Source organism: Aspergillus luchuensis, chromosome 1 (genome assembly GCF_016861625.1).
Source record: "Aspergillus luchuensis IFO 4308 DNA, chromosome 1, nearly complete sequence".
Taxonomy (NCBI): domain Eukaryota; kingdom Fungi; phylum Ascomycota; class Eurotiomycetes; order Eurotiales; family Aspergillaceae; genus Aspergillus; species Aspergillus luchuensis.
In genome coordinates this window covers 1574356-1593635 of record NC_054849.1, presented here as the reverse complement: position 1 = coordinate 1593635, position 19280 = coordinate 1574356, and the positions used below count along the sequence as shown (strand labels likewise).

General features: G+C 50.5%; 5 protein-coding genes across 5 annotated transcripts; 4 read left to right on the top strand and 1 right to left on the bottom strand.

Annotated features, from left to right (window-relative positions):
* Positions 1-219: 219 nt before the first annotated feature.
* rna14 (cleavage polyadenylation factor subunit RNA14) lies at positions 220-3511 on the top strand (the record flags this gene model as incomplete). The annotated part of the gene is made up of 5 exons (XM_041688501.1): positions 220-1131; positions 1188-1619; positions 1683-2685; positions 2740-3441; positions 3495-3511. The coding sequence occupies 5 exons, from the start codon at positions 220-222 to the stop codon at positions 3509-3511; spliced, it is 3066 nt and encodes a 1021-aa protein (XP_041537276.1).
* Positions 3512-6284: 2773 nt separating this feature from the next.
* On the top strand, positions 6285-6797 carry AKAW2_10555A (uncharacterized protein; the record flags this gene model as incomplete). The annotated part of the gene is made up of 1 exon (XM_041688490.1): positions 6285-6797. One exon carries the CDS (start codon positions 6285-6287, stop codon positions 6795-6797), a length of 513 nt encoding a protein of 170 aa, XP_041537275.1.
* A 586-nt stretch (positions 6798-7383) lies between these two features.
* Positions 7384-9008, top strand: dbp8 (ATP-dependent RNA helicase DBP8; the record flags this gene model as incomplete). The annotated part of the gene is made up of 2 exons (XM_041688479.1): positions 7384-7892; positions 7949-9008. 2 exons carry the CDS (start codon positions 7384-7386, stop codon positions 9006-9008), a joined length of 1569 nt encoding a protein of 522 aa, XP_041537274.1.
* Positions 9009-9383: 375 nt separating this feature from the next.
* AKAW2_10553S (uncharacterized protein) lies at positions 9384-10647 on the bottom strand (the record flags this gene model as incomplete). Its single annotated transcript, XM_041688468.1, has 3 exons — positions 9384-10034; positions 10089-10244; positions 10324-10647. 3 exons carry the CDS (start codon positions 10645-10647, stop codon positions 9384-9386), a joined length of 1131 nt encoding a protein of 376 aa, XP_041537273.1.
* A 2777-nt stretch (positions 10648-13424) lies between these two features.
* Positions 13425-16173, top strand: AKAW2_10552A (putative glutaminase; the record flags this gene model as incomplete). Its single annotated transcript, XM_041688457.1, has 4 exons — positions 13425-14150; positions 14206-15211; positions 15262-15392; positions 15445-16173. The coding sequence occupies 4 exons, from the start codon at positions 13425-13427 to the stop codon at positions 16171-16173; spliced, it is 2592 nt and encodes an 863-aa protein (XP_041537272.1).
* Between the last annotated feature and the right edge of the window lie 3107 nt (positions 16174-19280).

The window sequence follows — 19280 nt, the reverse complement described above, 5'->3', positions numbered from 1 at the left end:
ACACCTTACCGCCTGTCGTGGGTCCTTCCCCTCTCTCATGAGTGAATGACCGATTCATCATCGCTCATTCTGCTGTCTCCCCCCATTCAAGACCTCAATCAGCTAATCAAACTCAATCAGGTTCCTCCGTTGCTCCCCCCTCCCTCAACTACCACCACCCCTCCCTCCTTAACATATATCTCATAATACCCTTGTCGCATTCAATCACACACCTTGGTCATGGCTGAAGATGATGCTGAAAAGGCCTTTTTCCAGGCTCAGGCTATGAATGCGGACTCTGGAGACTATAAGACCGTGGAAGAGCAGGATGCAGATAGTTCAGATTCAGATGACTATGATCCTTCCAAATCACTGCCAGATCAGTATTCTGTTTCCTTGACAGATTCCAACCAACCGGACAATGTTCCTGATCATGATGCTACTCCTTCCAATTCCAATCCCCCCGAACAAACTACTACTACCACTACCACTACCACCTCTACTTCCCTGCCTGCCCCCCCTGAATCAGACCCTAGTCAGCCAGCTGGCAATGCCTTCCCTTCTGAGACACCTTCACGAGCTGAGTCCCAGACACCAGCATCGGGCCTCGCCACTGGGGCCTCGGTTCCGCCCAAGACCAGGACAATTGGGGGCTTTGTGGTCGAGGATGAGGATGAGGATGAGGCGGGTGAGGCAGATTATGAGCCACCAGCTGTACTAGGTGTCGAAGACATGAATACTATACCTTCGCAACCCATTTCAGGAAATGCAAATGAAGCTACTTCTACCCCTGATGTATCATTGGATGAAGCTGCGCAAGTGTCTGCCAGCACGAAGACTGCCCCTAATAGTTCTTTCCCTGCTGCTTCTAAAAATGATGTGTCGGTGGCTTCGGGCCAGGAATTGTACAGCGCAAGTGTTGCCCCGTCGGAACAGGCGCAGGATGGGACCACCGTGACCCCCGAATCGCCCTCGACCGCCAGGGGCCGCTTGCCTCACGACCGGGTTGGCATCCTGGAAGATCGCATCCAAGAAGACCCCCGTGGTGACATTCCCGCTTGGCTGGAACTGATTAACGAACACAGGAGTCGCAATAGAATTGATAACGCACGCGATGTGTATGAGCGCTTTCTAAAGGTTTTCCCATTTTCTGTAAGTGATCTCTTTTGTATACCTTGGGAGACGACCAAATCGACTAACGGTTTAAGGCTGAGCAATGGGTGGCTTACGCGACAATGGAGTCAGAGCTGAATGAACTCTTCCGCCTGGAGCAAATTTTCAACCGGACTCTGCTGACGATTGCGGACGTCCAACTCTGGACGGTATACCTTGACTACGTTCGTCGCCGGAATCCCCTCACCACCGACACAAACGGACAAGCGAGACGAATCATTTCATCGGCCTATGAATTGGCTCTGCAGCACATCGGTATCGATAAGGATTCGGGGTCCATCTGGTCCGACTACGTCCAGTTCATCCGCTCCGGCCCAGGAAACGTCGGGGGTTCTGGATGGCAGGACCAACAGAAGATGGACCTACTCCGGAAAGCCTATCAACGGGCCATTGGGGTACCCACCCAGGCTGTCAATACTCTCTGGAAGGAGTATGATCAGTTCGAGATGGGCCTGAACAAGCTGACAGTAAGATTCTAACAAAGCGCCCTGTGGAATATCCGCTCTAATAATGATCTTTTCTTCGTACAGGGCCGTAAGTTCTTACAGGAGCAGTCTCCGGCGTACATGACCGCCCGCAGCTCCTTCACTGAATTGCAGAACATCACCAGGGACCTCAACCGGACAACGCTGCCGAGGTTACCTCCAGTTCCGGGTTCGGACGGTGATATCGAGTTCCTGCAACAGGTCGAGATCTGGAAGCGCTGGATCAGTTGGGAGAAGGGCGACCCGCTTGTCTTGAAGGAGGAGGACATGAGTGTTTTCCGGACGCGTGTGGTTTATGTCTATAAGCAAGCACTTATGGCCCTTAGGTTCCTTCCCGAGCTGTGGTTTGAAGCTGCTGAGTTCTGCTTCCACAACGACATGGAGACCGAAGGGAACGAGTTCTTGAAGCACGGCATTGACGGCAACCCAGAAAGCTGCTTGCTTGCATTCAAGCGTGCGGACTGGCTGGAAATCAACTCTGATTCCGAGCAGGATCCCGTCAAGCGCGGCGCCAAAGTCAGAGAACCCTACGACCGACTCCTCGATTCGCTTTACGATCTGATCGCCAAAGCCCGGACTCGCGAGCAGCAAGATGTTGCTCATCTCGAAGAGACCTTCGCAAAGATGAATCCCGAGAAGCAACCGACAAAGAATGAGGACGATGAGGACGATCAGAGTGAGGCAAAGGCGAGGGAGTCCGTCAAGAACGCACAGATCGACGCGGTCCGCCAAGCACATGCCATACAGATTGGTATCCTTTCCAAAACCATATCCTTCGCCTGGATTGCTCTGATGCGCGCCATGCGCCGCATCCAGGGTAAGGGCAAGCCTGGGGAGATGCCGGGTTCGAGACAGATCTTTGCAGATGCGCGCAAGCGGGGTCGCATTACCAGTGATGTCTACATTGCCAGTGCTCTTATTGAGTATCATTGCTACAAGGACCCCGCCGCAACCAAGATCTTCGAGCGTGGTGCGAAGCTGTTCCCTGAAGATGAAAACTTTGCGCTGGAATACTTGAAGCATCTCATTGACATTAACGACGTTATCAGTAAGTCTACGCTCATGGCTATAAGTCTATAAATACGATACTAATTGACTCCAGATGCACGGGCTGTTTTCGAGATGACGGTCAGGAAACTCGCTTCTAATCCCGAGAACGTCCAGAAGACGAAGCCTATCTTTGCCTTCCTCCACGAATACGAGTCGCGGTACGGTGACCTTGTGCAAGTGATTAATCTCGAAAACCGCATGCGCGAGCTGTTCCCGGAGGACCCCACGCTGGAGCAATTCGCACACCGATACGCGACCCCTGGCTTTGACCCCACTGCTGTGCGACCCATTATTTCTCCCTCTCAGACACGGCCCAAGATGGCATACCCGGCCGAGCAAGCCATTTCCCGTCATGCCACGCCTACAGCGCGGTACCAGGACGCGTCTGCGACAGACTCGCCTAAACGCCAGCTGGATGACTTCGATGACGACATGGCTCGGCCGCGCAAGTTCGTGCGTGCCGAGTCTCCCCTCAAGACGACGCAGCGACGCCAGCTGGATCAGAAGCGCACGCAGCAGACCATGGGTGTCCCATCCGGGGGCCAGTTCCGGTCACAAGGATCACCGGCACCTCTGCCGCGCGACATCGTTTATCTTCTCAGCATTATACCTTCTGCCTCAGCATACAACGCGGGGAAGTTCTCTCCGGAAAGGATGGTCGATCTGATTCGGAGGATCGATATGCCCAGTTCGATCTCCCAGATTCCGCTTCCACGGGGACTGGGAGCGGGACAGACGCCACAGTCATTTCCAGGTAAGTACACCTAAACTACATGATTTTTTGGGCAGGTGACTGATTCACAGCAGGCATCTACCGTTCATGATCTGTCAATGATATAGACCCTCCGTCATGCAGCTCTTTAAGCGCAAATAGTCATGTTAACCTGGCGCTGTATCTGTTATTCTTTGTTTTCTATTTTTTTTTTTTTTTTTTTTTTTTTTTTTTTTCCGCCGGTTTCGACCGCCGGTACCACTGCAGCGTGGTACTGGAGTGTATAGTTGTTGGATGTCGCTTTGCATTTGATGAACCGGCGTTTTACCTTGGGTTACAACCACGGATGAGTTTGGGCAGCTGGGCCTTGAGTGAACCATCATTATTCGAGTTTGGGAGGGATTTGTACAGGTTTAGTGCCGTCCTAGCATGGCATGAGTTGCACTCGACAGTTCCTTTGACGTATAATCCCAGCAGGATGAATGCAGCATTATATTGTCCACCAAACGTTGCTCTTCTTCAAGTAATTCCTCCGAAGCACTCTGTGCGAAGTAATTAACACCTAGATTATATGATTGATACAAGATTATAAATTATATAAACTAGATACTAAGGATATATGATTAATCTTATATTATACCTTACTTGTCTTTTTAGTAGTATACTAAAAGATTGGTACTCGGTTTCAAGCGAAACAATAGCTAGTAGTTTTCATATATATAACTAACCTTATTATGTCTCCCACATCACCCTAACAGTATCATCACTATCTATAATAATCTATATATTATAGAATAATATAAAAGACTTTCTTATATGAAAACCTCTTTTGCTTTTGCGGGTAACCCATGGGCGGTTCCTCTATACAGAAACCCGCCCCAAACCCGCGTTTGGCGAGGTTTAGCAATATGATACCAAACCACGTGAGGGCAAGGAAGGGAAGGCTTACTCAAGATTTGGTAGCTCTTCCTCGTCCACCAATTTGAGGCTGAACGCGGCTTCTTCAGGCTTTTCAGTCATGGACATAATGAAGGGTGACTCACGGAGTCATCAAATGATATGAGTCCCAGGATTGCCGGATAATGTGTCCAAAGCAAATAGTGCGAGCCCTTAGAAAGGCGGGCTTTCCTTGCTAGCGGGGGAGGCCCGCACAGGACTTCCCTCTCCCTCGTTGGTCTACCAAGTGTGACTGACTCTGGCTACAGTAGCCTCGATATAAGTGTCAATGTACCCTCAAACGTGCCCCAACGCCTTCTCTCCAGCTGAGGTGATTTAAGACTCTAGAGATTTTGTTTGCATGCTGATCATCTACGTCGAGCGCGATTGCCGCACTACCATAGCATATTATTATCGGCCCCAGGGATCCAGACGGCCCAGTCTACCTTGATATGAGTAGCCCTCCCTTTAATCGTTGGGAGAGTCAAGTAGCCATCGATCCGGCCAATCTCATGGCCACTGACCAAAGCCAACTTGGGGCTTCACCACGTTCCACCACTACCACAGCGCTGTCAGATCACCTAGGCTTGGAAACTTGGAGGGTGGACTTCATTGGATGGTGACAGCTTTGCTGGCTGGTATTCCCTTAGCGTAATGCAGCATGATGGTCTAGATCACGCCGGCCTGCCATATGCATTTTATCAGCGCTCCTGGCGGGTTGAGGTTTCGACCATCCGGTCTGCGGGAGACCAGAGACAGACAGACATAATCTGGCGAACCAGCTGCGTAACTGCCCAAAGGGGAAAATGCGTCGAAACGATACCAGCAGACTTATGAAGGGAACATCCGTTGGCTCCCATAAAGCAGCGTGAAATGACAGGGGAGACAGGCAGAAAATCACCCGCTAGTCCACATGACATATCGGTGATTCCGATGAAGCTTGAGAGAGAGGGAATGGAAAGCAAGCCACAGGATGGACACATATTACTGTAAGTAGGCAATTTGAGTAGGCAATGCTCGGATAAATCAGCAGGTGTCGCAGGCTGGACGGTATGTAGGGGAAAACTAGAGAATAGGGGGTTACGCGAATCAAGTGGTAGGTGATTACTTGCGGCATGTCAGTCAGTTATAAGAGCTGTTCACCCGCCTTATCTCACAGCTCTGAACTCAGAAACCCTCGTAGATGAGTCAAAGCGTAAAATCAACAAGACTAAGGGCAAGAACCGCCTCCCCTCGGCCCACGCACACGCTGCCTTCCAGAGGTGGGCCCTGTCCCTACGCGAGCAGTATTCCTACGTTACGGAGGGGGATTCCAGGGCAGGGGGAGGGGAAGAAGATGTCTCAGTCCACACAGTTAATAAATAACAATCCTTGTCAATTCTTCGGAGCTCCGGCGGGAGTAGGAGATAAGTATACTCGATTACTACAATCACCAAGTCAGCCCTTATTTATCATACTACCTTATCAAGTATTGTCTTTAGCATTCACCTTCACCTACAAAATAACCAAGACATTCCCAGGTTGTACCCCGCCGGGCTTCCAAATGGAAGCAAATCCCTGCTATTTTATATTACAAATAGATAGGATTATATCTCTTCGCCCTATAAGATAGGCCGAACTGCTAGTCCCTTTGAGCAATCAGCATCACAAGCACAGCCCAACATAGGCAGTGACATTTGACAACCAACCCCTCATACCGGCATCACCGAGGCTGTAACGGTAGCATTGTCAGAATAATACAGTGACCAATTGTTTCTGATGTAGCTTTGGTCATCGAACTTGATAGTTCAAGCATTCTATGCGCAGGGATCTATGATCCTCCATGCCATAAACCAGAACTTCCACGCTACCGACAGAAGCATGATATAAAATCTGCACACAGACCTACGAAGTTAGCAGTAGATATAGCTTACTTTCTCTTCTCCTTATTTTTTACTCTGATCCTTATCATGCTCTTTCCCACTGCTATACTTATTACCATGCTTCTAAACCCATTCCGACCATGTGAGGGCTCTCCAACCTTCCAAGAGGAATACCGGAATAGTAGTTACGTCCCGGTAGTGATTGACACCGAGTGGGGCGGCCAAGTTGTGGCACCAGATACTCCCTACGTGGCTGCAGCCGGTCCCAACTCCTTATACTTCATCGATACCCGGTTTGACCCCGAGACAGCCCAGCATATCAAGTTACAAATTGAGAGGGCCTCCGTACCGCAGCCAAACGAGTACATCGCCATTGACGAGATCAAAGCCACAGCCCAAGTGAAGAACAGGGTTACCGGCGAAACAACGTTCGTGTTTGACCCTCCCTATGCTCGGGTGCTGTTCGCCAGCGGCATAAACAGGCACAATCCAGACATTAAACTACCGGAACATGAGCCAGCCGGCGACTGGTTGGTGACCTACAACGTGGATGAACTCCTGAAGACAAAGCGCGCATCATGCCATTCTTCATCTCTCTAATTTCGGAGTAGATATGCCGGGATGCCGGACCTGCTCTGCGGATATAAACAACGATCCTGCCTTTACTTCAGTATATTTCAGTTATGAACATACTGCCAGTCCACTTTACTCATTTATGCACAAGCGTGCAGCTCCTCTCACCTTCATTATTAGACAATACAAAGTCGTTTTCGCTTGGGCAGTTCTCTACATGGATACTTACTTCCTTTCTCATAGGTTGATGCTTGAGTTCCGACCAGTAAAAGTCAATGATACGGGCCCGCGCAAGCTCAGCATCCCAAAGGATGTTTATTAATGTTCTATTTAACTTTGATATAATTTTTCTGGATTTTTACAGTATAAGATGTTTATTTATATATAATTTAAAATAGGATCTTAACTGTTCCTACTTATATCTTGAAAAAGACTACTAGTAGATTTCACTCACGTAGTTCAGACATCCTGATTGGCCCGATCTCCGACGCAGTCTATCCCCCATACCGTTAGTGCAAGTCCCTCACCGCTCGGCGCGGACTTCTTTTTCTGCCGCGAAATTTAGAAGAAAATCGAAGCGCATCAGATCTTCATCCAATTTCCACCCCAAATCATGTCGCCCTCCAGCTCCCCAGAGCCCGTTATGGACGATTCCCACGAATCCTCCGACTCGGAGGTCGAGCAGACCGATCTGCAATCCCGCGCCCCCAAGAGAAGACGTCTTTCGGAGTCTTCCACCGACTCTTACGTTGCCCCGGCGCCGCTCCCCACTCTCTCCCGTATCAAGAAGAAGGGCGCAGATGAAGAGAAGAAGCCCGCCACATCGGATAAAGACGAGCCCGTCCTGATCAAAGATGCGCTGGAGATTGGTCTCAACGAAGCGCAGAACTCCTTCGCCTCTCTCAAAGTGGCGCCGTGGTTGATCGGTTCCCTAACCACCATGGCCGTGCGCAAACCAACCGCTATTCAGAAAGCTTGTATCCCCGAGATCCTGAGCGGCCGGGACTGCATTGGTGGAAGCCGGACTGGTTCCGGTAAGACCATTGCCTTCTCAGTCCCCATGCTGCAGAAATGGGCGGAGGATCCATTTGGTATCTTCGGCCTTGTCCTCACTCCAACTCGGTAAGCACCCCCCCAATTACCCATCAATCACCATTGCTAACCCTATATACCTCTAGTGAACTTGCCCTCCAAATCTACGAACAAATCAAAGCCATCTCCGCCCCCCAAAGCATGAAACCCCTCCTCATCACCGGCGGCACCGACATGCGCCCCCAAGCCCTGGCTCTCGCGCAACGCCCACACGTCGTGATCGCCACGCCCGGCCGTCTAGCCGATCACATCAACACCTCGGGCACCGACACCATCCGCGGCCTGAAGCGCGTCCGCATGGTCGTTCTCGATGAAGCCGACCGACTCCTCTCCCCGGGACACGGCAGCATGCTCCCCGACGTCGAAACCTGCCTATCGGCCCTCCCACCCTCCAGCGAGCGCCAAACCCTCCTCTTCACCGCAACCCTAACGCCGGAAGTACGCGCACTGAAATCCATGCCCCGGCCGGCCTCCAAACCGCCCATCTTCGTGACGGAAATCTCCACCGAAAACAACGCCTCCATCCCCCCCACCCTCAAACAAACCTACCTCAAAGTCCCCATGACCCACCGCGAAGCCTTCCTCCACGTCCTCCTCTCCACGGAAGCCAACGCCTCCAAACCCGCCATCATCTTCTGCAACCACACCAAGACCGCGGACTTGCTGGAGCGTATGCTCCGCCGACTGTCTCACCGTGTTACTTCTCTGCATAGTCTGCTGCCGCAGTCGGAGCGGAACGCCAATCTGGCCAGGTTTCGAGCGTCCGCGGCGAGGTTGCTCGTCGCGACGGATGTGGCGTCTCGTGGTTTGGATATTCCGTCCGTGGAGTTGGTGGTCAATTTCGATGTGCCTAGGAATCCGGATGATTATGTGCATCGGGTGGGTAGAACGGCGCGTGCGGGGAGGAAGGGTGAGTCGGTGACGTTGGTGGGGCAGAGGGATGTGAGTCTTGTGTTGGCGATTGAGGAGAGGGTCGGGAGGCAGATGGAGGAGTGGAGTGAGGAAGGGGTTAGTGTGGAGGGTCGGGTTGTTAGGACGGGTGTGTTGAAGGAGGTTGGGGAGGCCAAGAGAGAGGCGAATGGCGAGATTGAGGAGGGGAGAGATGTTTTGGGGAGGAAGAGGAATAAGTTGAAGAAGGTGCGGTAGCTGTTTTTTGGCACTTGACTACCGTGGTCTTTTTCTTAGTTATGTATATAATGTCGTTTATTTAGCAATGGCATGTAGATTTGATTTGCATTTCATTGTTGGTATCATATCATTGACTTTCCTCGAGAAACCATTGCTGGTGCGATGGGTTCGGAGTATAGTCACGTATGTAATGTCTGTCTGTCTATCTATGTGTTATGTCTTTCACTGGCGCGTACATGCACCACCCCATACTAATACACGCTTCTCCAAACCAAATGTGACGTGAGTAAATAAAACTCCGTTCCAAATCCAATTTTGTCCAACGAATCCCAACTCCAACTCCAATACCATCTATAACCAAAGTTTCAATGCAAAATTTCAAAACACCAACACTCACGCGATCCCAGTTCCAGTTCCACTAGCAACACTCTCCCCCGTCCCCATCAACTTCAACAGCCCGTCCACGGCATCTCCCTTTTGCGATAACCGGCGCTGTCTCTCTTGCGGCTCCTCTTCGTCTCCCATGTCCATATCCTTGCCAATATCTGTACTTCTGCACCTCGACACCGTCGCCGGAGGACTACTCAGCTGCATTGGGGAGCCGAGGGTGTTTGTTCTCCGGTGGGTATGATTGTGGTGGGTTGTTGATTTCTGGGTGGGTGTTCTCATCGGATCGTCGTCATTATCGTCATCGTCTGCTCTTTGGGTGGGTGTTTGTGTTTCTTGTTCTTGTTCCTTCTGTGTTGCGATCGTTCCGGTGGATAGGGGTGGGGAGGAGAGGCCGGACGCGTTCTGGGTCTCGGGTTCGTGCAGCGGGAGCTGTGTAGAAGGTTGGTAAGGGCGCGGGGTGGTCTGGTTTTGGTTTTGGGAGGACGAGGATGTGGAAGAAGTCGGCGTAGTGATGTTAATTCGTTGTTCTTGGGGAAGAGATAGACGAGGGTATTTGCGACTGTGAGCTTCAAGGTCGGAGAGACGGCGGTCGAGTTGGGGGTCTTGGATGTGACGCATAGCAGTTTGGAGGCGCGTGCGGAGGAGGGTCGCTTTCTGGGAATTATTTAGTACAATCTGTCAGTGGGGATGGAGGTACGAGGTACGTACCTCTTGGATGAAGCGTTTGCGCGTTGCTGGATCTTCGGGGATGAGGGGCGTTGTTGTCGTTGTCGGTGTTGTTGTTTGGTCGGAGTGGGTATCTTCTTGTGGCTGGTGTTGTTGTGATTCTAGAAGTTGTGTTGGTGTCTCTGGCGTCGCGTGTGGCTGAATTGGCTTTTTGTTAGAGTCAATGGGCAATTTGACGCATTTTTGGCTGGGTGTGTGGAATTATGGTGGTACATACCTGAGGGTCCTGCTGAACGTCATGCTGCACGTTCGGAGATGCTTCTGGCCGCGACTGGGGCTGCGCGCTGGCATGGCTGATCTGGGGTTCGCTGGTGCTGTCCACCTGGTCGATAGAACGTTTCTGGCCCGCAAAGAGAGGCGAAGGAAGGAGCTTCTTAGGAGAGGAGGAGGTCTCAAGGAGAGAGCGTTGTTGTTTGAGGGGCGAGACAGAAGCGTGCCGATGGTGGGCGGGTGACAGGCACGCGTTGGCGTGCTTCTCCCCGAGCACTCGCCTACCGTCTTTGACGGGGCTGGGGTGTGATGCGGACATGGTAGAGTGCATTGGAGGGTGTGATATGCTCCGTAGAAAAGGAGCTTCAAAGAAGAAGGGTGGTGTCGTGGTGTAGGTAAAGTAAAAGAGTGTGTTGGGGGGGGAAGTTTAGGGTGAGTAGGGTCTAGTAGAAATGGCAGTAAAGTAGTACTAGTAAGTAGTAGTAGTAGTACTAGTACTAAGTCACGATGCCCACACACGCGCACACACGTCTTCCGGAGTGGAGGATCACGAGCTGGTGCAATTGGGTCCGAAAGGTTAAAAGGGAGGAAGCAAGGGAGAAAGACAAAGTCACGGTCTGGGTCAGAAGACTCAATGGCAGCGAGTTGGGGAGAAAGATGGGGGGGAAATACAGAGGCGCGTGGTCATCCGCGTCGAGGGTTCGGTGGTTCCCCTTTGCGGTGAAACTAAGCAACGTCCAGCCTCATAGCGTGTCTTTCTTCTTCCCTTCCACGCGTCGGCCGCTTTTCAACATCCACTTTTATTTACGGCGTTGTGGTTTCTCCGTGGAAGAGGAAATAGTGACACTCTACACTGGATGATTACCGCTTGGTCGTTTCATAATTGGGGAATTGATGTTTAATCTCTCTACACGTGCAATCCAGGTGTCTCTGTCATTCTCGGGTTCCACTTCATCGCGATCTAAAGAAGATGCAAGCAGGTAGCAGCATCCACATTCCTGAAGCTGTGCAAATGACTGGCTACTGCTTTGGACTCCATCTTTGGCTCTCTCTTTAGCAATAGCAGCGAGCTTTATTATGACCCATCGGTAGAATGCTTCTTGTCTGCCTCAGGTTTCACTGACATACTGAGGGATAATTGTTGCTTTAGCCTTGTACGACATGTCTGCTTCTGTTCTACTTATCAAGTTCCACAGGTAAATTATAAGCGATAATTGGCTGAGCCATATTTTAGAGTCAGAGAGCTCCAATCTTTGACATGAATATCGGTAAACCTTGTGGCCAGGGACCATGTTGGCGTTGGTCTAAACAAAGCTATGACGCGCACGCGAGGGAAACAAATGTTTGTATTGCCAAAAATTAATATTTTATATAATCGAAAATAGTCGTATCTTAAGCGTAGTAGTCAATTGGTTGTCAAATGATCAGTAATACTGCGAAAAGATGTCACGCATTGTTAGGAATACATCCATGCCCCGTCGGAGACATATTTAGCGACCGTCACGATCGAAACTAGGTATGACAGCAGCTCAACTGAACTCGGCCCAGAACCAATAAGCAGCACACGATTTAGGCTAGACTGGGATCTCCCGTTCTGCACATACCTTTGTATGATCTTTAGAGTAGCGTATACATCTTTGAGCACATTCAACTTTTGCATGTCCAATGTATTGATTACTGTGTTTGGTTAGTGGCATGTATTTGCGGGGTAGTTGATCTAGAGAAGGCTAGCCTTTTACCATTCTGGGACGGGTATAGCCAAAGTGGGACAGAAATGCAGTAAATGACAGTCGTTGATTGGTCGGTAATATGCACACTCGATTCAGCACATGTGACAAAGAGGTACTATTCTGATGGTGGTGCAACTGTAGTATCCCATTATCCTATCTCCTTCCAGATGAATTTTAGTAAGTAGCCAGACGTAAGTCGTCCATTTATCATCATCAACTTAAGATAAGAGGAGTGGACTCTCAACTCTCGACATCTGCTTTCATATTCCTATCCATGAAGTCCCAGGTGTACATAAGAGTTTCGAGAGTCCAAAGAAGCATGGAGGACATTCTTTGGTGGCAGGTGTATTTAGGCATTGTTTCATGCAACAGCTCATAAATACAGTTGGCATGGCTACTAAGAAGCGCCTCTAGCGCTGTTCTAAGACAAAAGACGTCCCAACACGCTATACGTTTTAGGATGTCAAGATACTTTCCCCTTCTAACCATATTATCAAAAAGTTACCGTACATCATCATATAAAGGTCAGTGGAGGTATCAAACTTATACTGACGTGAGCCCGTGAGTTTTCAGAGATGGTGGTTGTATGGAAGCTATTCGATGGTTTTCTATCCTCAAAGCTTTCAATAAAACGAACTGGTATACAAGCGGACGTGACTTCATTACAAGCCTGGTTTCCTTTTGTTCTTGCCGAATTCCTATAGTATGAACATCATGAGTTGAATCAAGGGGGTTTTCTATATGAACTGTATATGTACTAATATCTTGTTTGAGCACATCGTGTAACAATATGAAGGGATCACTGTATCTAACTATGCGTTGAGCTAAAGGTCTCTATCTGCTGGATGGAGCTGTCAAGGGAGAGGATGCCGTAGCTATTATTTTGAAACTTTTCTAAGCTACCTGCTGGGCTACTGAAAATACAATAACAGCGTATTATTCTTTTCAAAAGATGTGGTGCCTGGCAGATTAGCTTATCGTCCCGATGCGGGAATCCCCGGCTTTCCCCGCATTTTGGCTCTCGGAGACTCGGTCTTTGCCATCGAGTCCTCATGCGTCGTACAAATTACTCCAATCTTTTTATATCCCTCTTGGATCATCCTTTCGGGGTTCTGATAGTGGCTTGGACGGTGCAAATTCGTTCGCTGCTCCGACCGTGTCGATCGTTGCCCTGTCATGGAGTGATTGCATCATCAGGTGCTTACTGTTCAGCTGTTGACGATCCCCCGACCTGCACCTCCACCTCCGCTCCTCTTCCACCTCACCATTCATCACTGCTGCTTGATGGATAGCTTCTCCCATCCTATCCATCAACACCTATCCTTTGTTTGACATTCTTATTCATTACCTGTCGGTTGACTGCGCCGACTCAACCGCAATGCGCCCATCCCTTGCGGTGCTGACAGCCGCCCTTCAGGCGACCGTCGGCATTGCATCCACCTTGACGCCGCCCGTTCTACCTCTGATCGTGCGGAATCCCTATCTGAGCACCTGGTTTGGAAATGCCAGAGATGAACCCTGGACTAAATGGCCCATGTTCTACACTGGCGAGGAGGTGGGCCTCTCTCTGATGGCTCATGTCCCCAGCACGGGCACCGTGTATCCATTGTTGGGCAAGCCTCACGAATCCCTGCCCAGGTATACACTCGCACAGCATCATCCCCATCCACGACCATTCCAACTGATATACGCTGCTAGGTCACAAATCGATTTCCCGACATACCTTGGAGCCAACTACGACGCATCTACCACCAATCTGACCTACCGCATTGATCCCTCCACCTCTGCTTCCCATCCCCTGGAGATCACCCTCTCCTTCTTGTCTCCCATCACTCCTACATCGACTCTGCGGCAGTCGATTCCCGCATCATATGTCACAGTCCATGTCCATGGTGAGGTAAGCGTGAATGTCTATATGGACATCAATGGAGGCTGGGTGAGCGGTGACACCCGGAGTCATATCTCTTGGCAGTATGACGCGTTCGATGCGAAAGACAATAAACCGGCTTTGCGGAGATGGCGATACCAGAGACAGTCTGAGCTGCTGTTTTCGGAAATCCGCGATCGCGCCGAATGGGGCACTCTTCACTTCACCGCGCCCGCCGTATGTAAACTTGTCGGTAGTGTCAACTCTGCTTGTTGCTGACCCGAGCATCTAGGATGTCCACTTTCAGTCTGGCGAGGCGTCGGCCGTAAGGAAAACGTTCTTGACTCAAGGAGTCCTGGACAACGTCAACGATGAAGTCTTCCGTGCCATTGGAGACCGAGAGCCGGTCTTTGCGTTCTCCAAGTCATTCGTTCTCAACCGGAAATCGGGGCCGACCAGCGCCAGCGTAACATTTAGCATTGCCTTGATCCATGATCCTGTTGTCCAATATGCCTCTGCACGTGGTTTGACTTTAATGCGACCTCTGTGGGAGTCATGGTTCCCTAGCGTCGACGCGCTCCTGAACTTTCACTACCACGATTTCTCCCAGGCGAGTGCGCTGGCCTCCAACTACTCGGAACAGTTAGCCAAGGATGCCTATCAGTCGGGCGCACACGACTATGTTGACATTGTCGCACTCTCTGCCCGACAAGTCATGGGGGCAACTACCTTCTCTGGGACGCCTGAAGATCCGATCTTGTTTCTGAAAGAGATCTCATCCAACGGAAACTTCCAGACGATTGATGTCATCTTCCCTGCCTTCCCGTTCTTCCTGTACACTAACCCGCGGTGGTTGGCCTACCTTCTGGAGCCATTGATCGAGCACATGTTGAGTGGACAATATCCAAACACGTACGCCATGCATGACTTGGGAACTCACTTCCCGAATGCCACTGGACATCCCGATGGAAACGACGAGTACATGCCAGTGGAGGAATGCGGTAATATCCTCATCATGGGCTTGGCCATTGTGAACTCGCTGCGTTATTCAGAAGATTCTGCTGCGTCGTCCATCTGGTCAACACAAGGCGAGAGCCCTGTACTTTCGGACGATCATCCTGGGTACTTTCCTCTTGCAAATCTCCAGGCACATGGAGGTATTGATAAGCAGGATGGACGCTGGGGTGGTGGTATACAAGGCCAACGTGAGGCGGAGCGATGGCTCCAGCGCAGCTATCGTCTCTGGAAACAGTGGACTGGCTACCTGGTGGAGTTCTCGCTGGAGCCCGAGAATCAGCGTAAGGTGTCACCTGAGAGGACTTCATGGCCATAGCTGACTCTCAGATAGTTTCGACGGACGATTTCGCCGGCTGGCTTGCGCTTCAAACGAACTTGGCACTCAAAGGTATTGTTGGCATCAATGCCATGAGCAAGCTAGCTGAGGTGGTTGGCAATGATGAAGACGCCTCTTACTACAAGGTAAGTTTGTACGGTCACTTATGCAAAGCGCATCTCTCACCATCCATCGCAGGATATCGCAGATAGGTACATTGCCAAGTGGGAGGAGCTGGGCATGTCTCGAGACCAGACACACGCGAAGCTCGCTTACGACTGGTACGGATCGTGGACCACCATCTACAATCTGTACGCCGATGCACTGCTGTGCTTCCATCTGGAGGGCACCGATATCTCTCCACACGCCACGTCTGGCTCCAAACAAAGACCTCTCCATCCACACCCTCCTCACCCGCACAAGACGGGCTTCGTACCCCGGCACATCTACCAGAGGCAGTCGATTTGGTACCACAATGTGCGTCAGAAGTATGGCCTCCCTCTAGACAGCCGGCACTTGTATACCAAGACCGACTGGGAGTTCTTCTCCATGGCTGTTGCCAGCGAGAATGTTCGCAGCGAGGTTCTCGAATCCGTCGCCAAATGGGTCAATGAGACGGTCACCGACCTTCCGTTCACCGATCTCCACAACACGGAAGGCAAGGGCGAATTTCCTGGGCCGAACTTTTACGCTCGGCCGGTAATCGGCGGCCACTTCGCGTTCCTGGCCCTTCAGCGCGCCTGTGGGGGCCGGGCGATGGATGGTCTAGCCTATCTAGACGAGGGGAACCACGTATTCTCGACCAGCACGCTGGCGGACTGGAAAAAGGCCGCAGCTAAGGCTGCCGAACAGTTTCAGGCCTCGTCTGAGCCGGAAGAGTCTGCTGACAACGAGTTTGGCTATGGATCTGAGAGTCTGGAACTCTGAGCATGAACGAATATATATAGCAATCGTTTTGTATGATCTGCAGCAACATCTTGGAGTAGTTCTATTCGACTAGGAAAACTTGTCTATAGGGATCTCTACTGGTTATGTTTGTTGAAGAGAAATGAAATTGAACTGAACAATGTTCTGCATCCCCTACACAACACAGTACTATATATATATATATACTAGTAAGATACTCGCACCTCATCATACTGGTAGCAGTACTAAGTATTACAATATCTATTAGGTTATCTATCTATGATCCTGATATCCAAACAACAACGACATAGTGGTAAACGGATCCTTGAGTCACAAGAGTAGATCACAAGCAACCCGATACCTCTCTGTGTGGGCGAAGCTGCTGACCTGCTATGCACGCCTGAACGTATAGTAAATTCTACAAATTTCGACAGGAAGAAAAACAAATTAAATTAGAATAGATAGTTGATTAGTATATGTGCCGCTGTTATTATTACGTATACGTTACTATCATCAAGGTGGCAATGGGTTGAAATGGGCTCAGCTGAGCAACATTGAACTATATGTGTCGATATTATTATAATTATTATTATTACATGCTCAGCTGCTCAGCTGCTCGTTCTCTGTTGCGAAGGTAGTATTCCCAACCATGATCGACGAAGGCTGAGCTGTGGAATCATCTGCCTACTTGAGTTATCCATTTTCTAACCGTATGAAACGAGATGTGATTGTGTTAATTGTAGGATTCAAGAGTTGCAGGCAGAGGATATTCAAGGTTCTCGAGTCATGGACATCCACAGACACTCTATAGAATAAAGAAGGCGACCACTAGCTAGCATAGAGTTCTGTCATATCATAAGATATTTGCCTTGTCGTGTGGTTCGACACGGTAGCATGCACATCATAGTTGTGGTGGTGGTGGTGTTGTGTGTAGCTGAAACGTACTGTAGAGGCTGTCAGTTGCAGTGCGGCCAACTGCCTGAGCTGGAACTGTCACATGGCAACCAGCCAAAGGGGCCCGTGACCACAAGTTCACCAGAGGAAGTTGACTTTGAGACCAATATGTGGCACAATAGTATCCATGGACATGACTCGACAGCAAGTCCTGTGTGGTCTTCTTCTTTTCCGCCCCCCACCAAATCCAAAGCTACCAAATGCCGTAGAGTATTATTCTGTTTGGCACAATCATGCTAAATACTTCAATTGTAGCAAAGAGCCGTAGCTGGGACAAATTAGAGACCGGCCCACTGGGACATGATCTGCAGATCTACAATGATCTCCGCTGCAGATATACGGTACGTGCGCCATGGTCGAGCCAGCCACGGACCAGGAAAGTGTCGAACTGCCCAAGTAGGAAGGGGTCAGGAACGACTCTCCGCGGCGTCAAGGCTGATATTGAGTTTCTGGTTTGTGTCACAGTTGCATGGATGATGTACGGATGTATGTAAATGGGTTAGTCTGCATGAGAGAGAGGGTGTGTGCGCGTGGTCCGGCCACCCGGTTGGGTGAAGAGGTGGGTGTCCTGAGTAGGATGAAGAGGGGATCTGAGCCAGTCCAGTCACTCCGGCCGAAGAGAATGGCTGGTGGATGGCTAGGTTTCAGGTCGTCCTGCACATTCCAACCAAAACAGTACATTAGAGTACCTCATCACGTCGTAGTGAAGCGTTGCAGAGCGATACACTACCTACTATCGCGGGTTAGGCTGGGGATGCAGAAGCTTGGACGCGGCTTATTGTGATGGTTCAGCCAGCAATCCCCATTCTGGGTTTGATTGCTCTATTTCCGGATTATGGAGACATCTAGGGTTTCGCGAATCTATAGTTGAAGAGCAGCCGAAAGATTCGGGAGGGTTCGCGAGAACTTCCGTGGTACAGTGCGGAGGGGACGTGGGGAGAAAGAGAACAGCCCCTGGAACAATATATTAGCTAATAATTAACGAGAGCCCAAGGAGCCCGAGTGTGCGACCAATAGTGGATTGGTGCCCAAGGGAAATCAATAAAATGACGTCGATGAGAATGGACCACTTTGATAAGCAGCTGCGCGAGGACCGTCTCGCACACTTTCCTCCTGCCATGCTCCCCAGACAGCCACCGCCGTTGGACCAGAACGGAAAGATGGTCGTGTCGCGCGCATGAGTCTCTGTGGGGTTGGTTCGCTGCTGAAAATCGCTTGCCCAGATAGGCCTACTTCTGCACGACTCCATAGGCCAAGGCCAGGAATGGACCTTCAACGCCAACGCAATGCAATGCAATGCAACTCAAAATGGCGATATTGGTGGGCAGATTGATGAAATTGGCGGGCCTTCAGCCAATCGCGAGCCCTGAGTCTCTCCATTTATTGGGGGTGGTTTGGCAGAGAAAGGGAAAAAGTCGGGACGCAAGGGGCGGACAATGCAGCACTAGCAGAGCTGGGATTGCCCGATTGGGATCCGCCCCCTACAGAACTCTCCCCACTCGCCCTCCAGTGAAAAGGAACCATAGCTGATAACTGTTGGCCGTGTCTTGCATGGATGCTGATGAAACAGGAATAGAACGAAGCACGGGAGGGCTGCGCAGCAGCTGAGACATGAATGGACCTTGTTCAGCGACATTCAGTGTTGATCCTGCTTCTTAATGCTCCGTGGACTTTTCTTGGGAGTTAATCAGGTTCTGGCCAATTATTCCAGTGGCTTCCCCGAGAAAGGTCGAGAAAAGAGGGAAGAAAGAAGAATCACGTCCCGAACGGTCGCACAGAAGACATTGTACTGGGCTGGTGTACCTGCAGCAGGTTGTTGACTGCTCCGTCGACCTTTCAGGAGGGCATGTAGAACAAAGCCCAATAAACACCAATCTACGCCGACCCAACCCACCACTTAGTCAAGCCCTCGCTTACTTGATCCAGACCTGTACATACTGGCGCATTGTGACTGTTGAAGGCGCCTTGAAAGAAGATGGAGAATGGGAAGCAGTGCCGCTGCTTGCCAGAGCTTCAGATAAACGGGAATGTAGCCTCCAGGCTAAGGGTGGATATGGCTCAGTCATGATAGATAACGGAGTACTCCATACCCAGGATGCTGCGACGAAGATCATCGATGACCGATCGGGCAGAAGGGGTTTAGGATTGCTGAACCCAAACGGCTCCTTTACTTT